Genomic DNA, 7,504 nt, shown 5'->3' on the forward strand with positions numbered 1-7,504 from the left:
CCAACCACAAATGATTATAATGAATTGTATAGAAACTATAAAAATATGTGTGAATTATTTGGAAATCCACCTCAGTTTGAATATGTAGATTTTGCACTTAATCATCCAATCTTCTGTTTTGATCTATCAGCTCACCAAGAAGATCTTTTCAAAACGGGAGTCAACATAAATATTCATATTGAAAAAACACAAGGAGATGTAACAGGTTATTGTTTATTATTGGAAGAAGCAAAACATTTAATTAAAATAGCAGATAGAAGAATGATAAGAATTGAGTAAAAAATACACCCTTAAAAATGAAACCAGAAACTTTAGTTATGAATATAATAGAAGCTATTGTAACAGCTTCACCAGCTGTAATAACTTTCAACGGTAAAAAATTCAGCATAACGAAAAAACTTATTGATAAATACAAATATTGTAAAGTCAGAGACGATATAGATTTAGAAAGAATTGACGCGAACGCAAAAGAAGGTGGATTTTTACCTTTCCTTCTACCTTTAATATTTGATGGTATTGCAGCGGTGGGTGCAGCTACTGGAAGAATATCTGCCGCAGTCAAAGCTGCCAACGCAAAGAAAGCAGCTGATGCTAAAGCCGCTGAAGAACGCAGACACAATTTAGCAATTGAAAAGGAAGCACGAGGTTCAGGAGTGGGAGATATGATAGGCACAATAAAAGAATTTGGAAAAAGATTTGGGGAAGAAACCAAGAAAACTGTTAAACAAGGATTAAATAAATTAGTAGATAGTATTGACACAGGAGAAGTCAAAGTCAAACATAAGGGTAATAGAATATTTTTAAAAAATATACACACTGGAGAAGGAATATTTCTTTCAAAGTATAAAGGAGAAGGAGTGATTTTTGGAATAAAATAAAATAATAAAAATGGGTAACAAATTTAATCATTTAGAAATATTTCCTAATAACCCAATGCTAATGTGTATATGCGGTAGTTCCGGTTCTGGGAAAACTCATCTCACTTTTAACATGTTGACAACACCAAACCTTTTAGATTTCGATTCTTTGTATATCTACACAACAACACCAGAGTAATCGTATTATCAATTTCTCAAAGCTTTAGAATATCTACCAAAGAAAGATGTTCAAGACCTATTTCAATATTACGAATAAAAGATATCATAGATAACTACATCGAAGGAAAGAATCCAACGGATATAAAAGTTTTTCTTACCAAAAATGTTAATGATCTAGACTTGTCTAATATTGATAGCAAACGAAAGAACTTAATATTGTTTGACGACTGCGTTGCGCAAAGAAATCAAGCTGTTCAACAAGAATTCTTCACGATGGGAAGACATCACAACTGTCACTGCATATACCAATCTCAATCTTTTTACGGGATGGATTGTATGTTTATTAGAAAAAATGCAAATTGTTTTTTATTATTCGAATTAAACGATAAAGATTTATCTCAAATCATTCAGTCGATAAATCACGGAATGGACAGAGATAAATTCAAAAAAGTTTGTAAAGCTCAATGGAGAAACCCAGATGAACATGGATATGTATTTGTAAATACTAGAAAACCTGCGGGTGAAAGAGTTATGATCGACATATGTTAATTTTATTTTTTTAAAAATGAGTAACGATTGGAATAATATTTTAAAAAGAAATAAAGAATATATCAAAGCTAAGAATAAAATAAATACCCAAGTTGAAAATAACAGATTACAACAACTCGGATTAACGGAAAATCTACAAAATCTATTTAAACCCATATTAAAATTTCAAGAGGATATTAAAAAGAGACTCATCCCTCCTATAGAACCCATACCTCCTATAGAACCTCATCACCCAGAACCGAATCCATATGGTGGTATTATAATTAGGACATTAGATGATATTAATAGTCTTTTTTCAAACCCTAAAGCAGATTTACCAAAGAGTATTACACCAATCATTGATGATGAGGGGTTATTGTTTAATGGATTTAGAATTAAATTTAAGTCAAATTCCCCTATATTCAAAATCGATACAAAAAACCTGAATGGCGGGTATATTGGCATTGCTGATTACAAGGATTTACTAGCATACTCAAAATTTCTACATGCAATAAGAAAGTCGGGACCCGAAACAAGAAGATCGAAAGCAGTTCAAATATATTTAAATAAAGTTATTCCTGATGAATATGAAGATGATGAAGTGTAAATGGTAAAAACAATATTGAATTCGAAGGTAATTTGAATCTGAACAAAATAAAATTGATATTAAGAAATAATAGTCAATTTGATTTCAATGTAGAAAATTCATTGAATGCGTTACTAGGATTATAGAGAAACCATTTCAAACGACGTATTTTCCACTTAATTCCTTTATGATTAAAGATATAAATCTGGAAATCAAAGATGGTAAAAATAGGTTTATAGATTTTGGTAACGAGGAACTTCATTTAAAACAAAAGAACTAAATTTATTCTGATGGATCATCATTAGATACATTTGAAAAATAATCAAAATCATCAAATTCGTAGTTTTCATCCAAGCACAGAGTTGTAAGGATACATTTTTCCTTCATCGTCCGGTGCTTTTCTCTTTATGAGATTCAGATAACTTCTAAATTTTTTAGTTTGTTTTTCATTAGGAATAACTATTCCATCAGTAAAACTCTTCCCCCATGGTTTATCAAATTCATTCGTTACGTCATGTCCACTAGCTAACTGAATATAATCATTATAATTATCATTAATCTTATAGTTAGAGTGACCCTTAAACGTTTTCGGACACCAACCCACCTTCAATTAAATTATCCCAATTGCTCGACGAAATGTATAAACTATCGGTATCCGTATAGTATATTTCTGGTTTATAAAAACCATCTATTACGTGAATAAAATTGTTCATTATTCTTTTACTGTGAGATAATATAAATGTACCTAAATGAGTCGGTGTTAATCTCGTAAAATCCTTCTTCATTTATCTCAACGATATATTGACTATCATTTAGTTTGTCATACTTCTTGACGTGTTTGTCGTAATTAAAGCGGAAGGTTTCTTCATTCCATAAATGCAATGAGGTATTTCTATTCCTCTGAATAGATTTACCATATAAGGAATTACCTAACAACTTCATGCAGTTACTGGCAACCACATCTCCTTCCTTTTTGTATTTATTCCTTAATTCCTTTCAAAATTGAAATATAATCTCTATAGGGTGGAGTTTTAAATTTTTTTTCGTAAACCATACCATCTAATATTTTAATGATGCGTCCACCGGCTTTCACTATTTCTTGAATATCGACCGATGTTAAAACATCTGAACAGAAACCATTTCTGAACCTGATTTTAGTGCCAGTTTCCTTCTTTCCTATTCTATTCGTAAAAGTGATTTTATCTTTAGCTGGTATCGGTTGGAAGATATTTTTGGGATATTGAAACCAGACTTTTAAAATAGCAGTTCTAGGTCTGAATTTCTGCTCATTAAAGAGCTTAACAAATTCTATATTTTCTTCTGGTAGAAACGGTCTTGCACTTTCAGCTTTTGGATATTCACCTTCTGTCATAGCAGAGGCGTACAACCCATTAGCGTCAAATACCATCAGTTTAGAATAGTTCAGCTCTTTGAGTTTTATCTTTCGTCCTAGCACTGTATTCTTTGAATAAATCTATTATTCCTTCAGTGTCACTTTCCAAATACTCCTTTAAAATGGCGCAAATCTCATCCATTTTATTCGTTTCAAATGATTTTCTGTTAGCAGAAACTCTTCCTCCTTTAATGGATTGTCTGATAAAATATCTTATAAAAGGATGAGTATGTGAATAAACTTTTTCTATTTTTTTCTTTTTCAATGTGTTTCGGAACCATTCTAGTAGTTTCATACCATTCTTCTTCTACCATTTCTTTATCGTAATGATATAAATAATACCAACCCTTTAAAGATAAAGAAGGAGCCGTTAGATTATTTGAAACGTTTTGGAAGACAGTTTCTTTCATAGCTTCAGACAATCCGAGACATAACGTATCTCTTTTAGCGTAAGGTTCCCATTCGTGTTTTAAAGATTCCCAATTATCTTTGGTGTATTTAACAATGTCTACATTCATTATTTTTCTTAAATTCATTGGTAGATTGGCTGAATTACCCCATTTCGCCAAACTAGATTTTTCATGTTGATAGGAACAAGTGAGACATATGTTTTGTAAATAGTTATTTTTATCAGATATTTTTTTCTCTCTTTTCCACTTTTTCTGCAATCTTTCTTCTGTATATGGATTAGATAAAGGAAGAGATAGAATATTTTTATCTGTTACTAGTGGACATTGTGTTAGTTTATTAATGCTTTGAAGTGCAATCCAGTTGTCAAAACCACTGGCGTTATGAGCAATTAAGGTTAGTCTTTTTTGATCTACTGTACCTAAACGACACAACATCTGATCGAAACAATCTGTTCCTACAAATATTTCTACTATATTAGCCATGAGTTTGTTGTAATATTCTTCTGGAATGGGATCAGTTGGCTTTAAATCTGGGAATCTCTTTTAATTAGTTCTAGTTTTTTACTTAGTTTTTCCAACAACTATAAGGAATAGCTTTATTTTCGCTATAGGTTTCGCAATCCCAAGCGAATAAAGTATCATCATGAGGTTGTGAAATCACGTTTAGTTTTAATTGAGCAAAACATGTTACTGCATCATCATTCCCGCAGGTTCTCCATACATTTTCATCGAAAGTATCTTCTATTTCATTAATACCTAAAGCTTTATTATTTCTTCTTATCAAACAGAAATGTTCTTTGTGTAAATAAAAAACCCAATCTAAGTCTATGTTTACATATCTTGGTTGAAAATGACTGTCTTTAGGGTTATAGATTTGAAAATTTGTATTAAATCGATCGTTGAATATCTTAATTCTTCCAACTGTCATCACTCCTTTTCTTTATGCTTTTTGAAAACTGTTGACGAAATCTTGAAATTCCTTTATTAAGTCTTTATTCATGAAGTGATTTACACACTTTATAAAACAATAACCATCGCTTGGTATGTAACAATTTTCGCCTTTGTATTCATTTATCTTTTTAAGTAGATTACCACCTCTGCCAGTTTTAGATCTTTTTACTATACTAAAATTATTTTTGCAGAAAATAATCTCTCCTGTAAAATACCAATCAGAGGCGTCAGATTTATCATGCATCTTTGAATGATTAATCTTGAAAGTTTGAGCATTAAATCCAGAAAATCTCATGTCTTGTTTATATTCCCCCTTTTCATATATTTGACCATTTATTTCAATTTGACCTTTAATTTTAAAATCATTAAATAGAATAGCTATTCTCTTGATTAATTCTGAAAAAAGCATATTTGTGGTTGATATTTTAATTTCATTCTCCCAATTTTTAAAAATATCGGTTGTCCTATCAACTACATATTTAAATTTTTCTTCATCTTCTTCGTCAAATTTACGCGAAAATAAATTAGGTATTGCCTCGAATATCCTTGAAAAAAGTGTTTTAGATAGAGGTTTGTTTAAATTTCCAATTTTATCCATTTTCTTTTTTAAGTATCTATAGGAATTTTTAACTTTTATTGATGATATTTCTACATCAAATTTATCTAAAATTTCATTGAATTTTTCTAATTCTTCAACTGTTATGTTCTTGTCTTCTCTCGATCTTTCGAAAAAATGAATAATTTATTAAGATATGTATTTAAAATTTCTGTTTTCTTTTTATAATGAGCTTTCTGTTTTGATCTAAAACCTAAAGTAATCAAACCACAAGATGAAGTTTGAACGGCAGTGAACGCGTCTAATACAGTTGGGACAATTATTGGAAGCATTAATTCACCGGTTACGGCTGTTGCCACCGTTATCCCTACTGTTAAAACTGTACTTAATGTTTTTGAAAACAGAATCGATTCTACTCCATGTTTTTCTACATTTGTTGAATTGTTTTAGTTTTTCTTTTAGTTCGTTTAGTTTGTCTATCATATATTGTTGTCTAGTTTCGAGTTCCATTTTTTAGGTAATTAAATGAATTTCTGATAAAGCAAAGATGGAAAGTGTTTAACATTAACTACATCACTCAATTTTTAACTGGTATATTTTTTTCATTATCTGTTATAATTATTTCAGGTTTGATAAAAACTTTTACAGTAACAAACGATATTTGTTCTTTCGAATTATTAATCTTATTCAGATGAACTGAAAATTTGGTTTTTCGATATAGATTCTTATCGAACATGTACAGGTATATATACTTCCAACTTCTGTTCCATCATTACGTTCAATAATTGATGAAAATATTATAAATTCTTTATCTTGTTGACTTTTATGAATATCGATTGAGCTAAATATATCATTATCAACAAAATATAGTTTTACGTATTCAAAGTCTGTCGTTCGTAAAAACTGATAACTGCTTACTACTTTTTTTGGTTCTGGATTTCTAATAATACTAAGTGATGGTGGATTTTCCGTTTCCAATATCATATCAAAATCTTTCAATGAAAGTCCATCTTCTTTATTATCTGGTATGATTAACATTCTAAACCTATCTATATATTTTCCACTCGTTTTAATTTCATATAAGTGATTAACCTTGTTGTTTTCGCTGTTACTTTAATATTGTTTAATTTCTACATTGTCTCTACCATTGATAAACTGCAGAACTTTTTGAGCGTTAAATGATTTAATAGATGAAAATACGAGTTGTTTGAAGAATAATGAATCAACTTTTACCTGGATGGGAAAATTAAATTTATTGGAAGAAAATCATTTTCTACATCAAAAATATCTTCGGGATAAGTAATATCTTTTGGAAGAGAATAAACTCTCATATTTACTGTAAATCCATATTTTTTATATTCATAGTCTTTTGATCCATCAATATATCAGTAATAGAAGGATCAATACGAGTCAAACCTCCAAATGGAAGATTGAAATAATATGATTCTTTCTTAAGAAACTTTTTTTCTAATGCGACTATATTTTTGTCCTGTTTCAAAACTAGGTTATTAATAGTGGTTATCTGTTGTTGAATAACACTATCATCAATATTTTGTATTTGTTGTTGAATATAGGTTTTGATTTCGCTATCATCTATATTATGTATTTGTTGTTGAATATAGGTTTTGATTTCACTATCATCTATGTTTTGTATTTATTGTTTAATATTTATAGTTCTTTTTGTAATTCACTATTAATTTTAGTTTCCAGAGCATTTAATTCCTGTTGAAACGTATCTTCATTTTCATCCGGAATGTTATCTATTGATTGTTTTGCAATCTTATCCTCTAATTTAGATATTAATGAAATTAAATTTTGTAACTCAGTTTTATTCGCTACGTTGAATAATTCTTTTTGAATAAAACTTATTAAACCTTTTATCTCTTGTTGTAGTTTAGTATCATTAATAAAATTTTTATTATTTAGTTGATGTTTGAAGAATCTTTTCACATTACTTATTTTATCTTCTAAATGGTTTTTATTTACTTCAATTGAATTTATTTGTTCCCGTAAATATTTCTTGTGAACAGGGTCATTATCGTT

At 29.4% G+C, this 7,504-nt stretch overlaps 5 protein-coding genes across 5 annotated transcripts; 2 read left to right on the plus strand and 3 right to left on the minus strand.

Moving 5' to 3' along the window:
• Positions 1-296: 296 nt before the first annotated feature.
• Positions 297-878, plus strand: LOTGIDRAFT_174562 (hypothetical protein; the record flags this gene model as incomplete). The annotated part of the gene is made up of 1 exon (XM_009053899.1): positions 297-878. The coding sequence occupies one exon, from the start codon at positions 297-299 to the stop codon at positions 876-878; it is 582 nt and encodes a 193-aa protein (XP_009052147.1).
• Positions 879-888: 10 nt separating this feature from the next.
• Positions 889-1,586, plus strand: LOTGIDRAFT_143405 (hypothetical protein; the record flags this gene model as incomplete). Its single annotated transcript, XM_009053900.1, has 2 exons — positions 889-1,052; positions 1,079-1,586. 2 exons carry the CDS (start codon positions 889-891, stop codon positions 1,584-1,586), a joined length of 672 nt encoding a protein of 223 aa, XP_009052148.1.
• A 911-nt stretch (positions 1,587-2,497) lies between these two features.
• On the minus strand, positions 2,498-3,523 carry LOTGIDRAFT_174563 (hypothetical protein; the record flags this gene model as incomplete). The annotated part of the gene is made up of 2 exons (XM_009053901.1): positions 2,498-2,680; positions 3,203-3,523. The coding sequence occupies 2 exons, from the start codon at positions 3,521-3,523 to the stop codon at positions 2,498-2,500; spliced, it is 504 nt and encodes a 167-aa protein (XP_009052149.1).
• Positions 3,524-3,732: 209 nt separating this feature from the next.
• LOTGIDRAFT_174564 (hypothetical protein) lies at positions 3,733-4,437 on the minus strand (the record flags this gene model as incomplete). Its single annotated transcript, XM_009053902.1, has 1 exon — positions 3,733-4,437. The coding sequence occupies one exon, from the start codon at positions 4,435-4,437 to the stop codon at positions 3,733-3,735; it is 705 nt and encodes a 234-aa protein (XP_009052150.1).
• A 457-nt stretch (positions 4,438-4,894) lies between these two features.
• LOTGIDRAFT_174565 (hypothetical protein) lies at positions 4,895-6,792 on the minus strand (the record flags this gene model as incomplete). The annotated part of the gene is made up of 2 exons (XM_009053903.1): positions 4,895-5,627; positions 6,695-6,792. The coding sequence occupies 2 exons, from the start codon at positions 6,790-6,792 to the stop codon at positions 4,895-4,897; spliced, it is 831 nt and encodes a 276-aa protein (XP_009052151.1).
• Positions 6,793-7,504: the final 712 nt, after the last annotated feature.

Source organism: Lottia gigantea, assembly GCF_000327385.1.
Source record: "Lottia gigantea unplaced genomic scaffold LOTGIsca_202, whole genome shotgun sequence".
NCBI lineage: Eukaryota > Metazoa > Mollusca > Gastropoda > Lottiidae > Lottia > Lottia gigantea.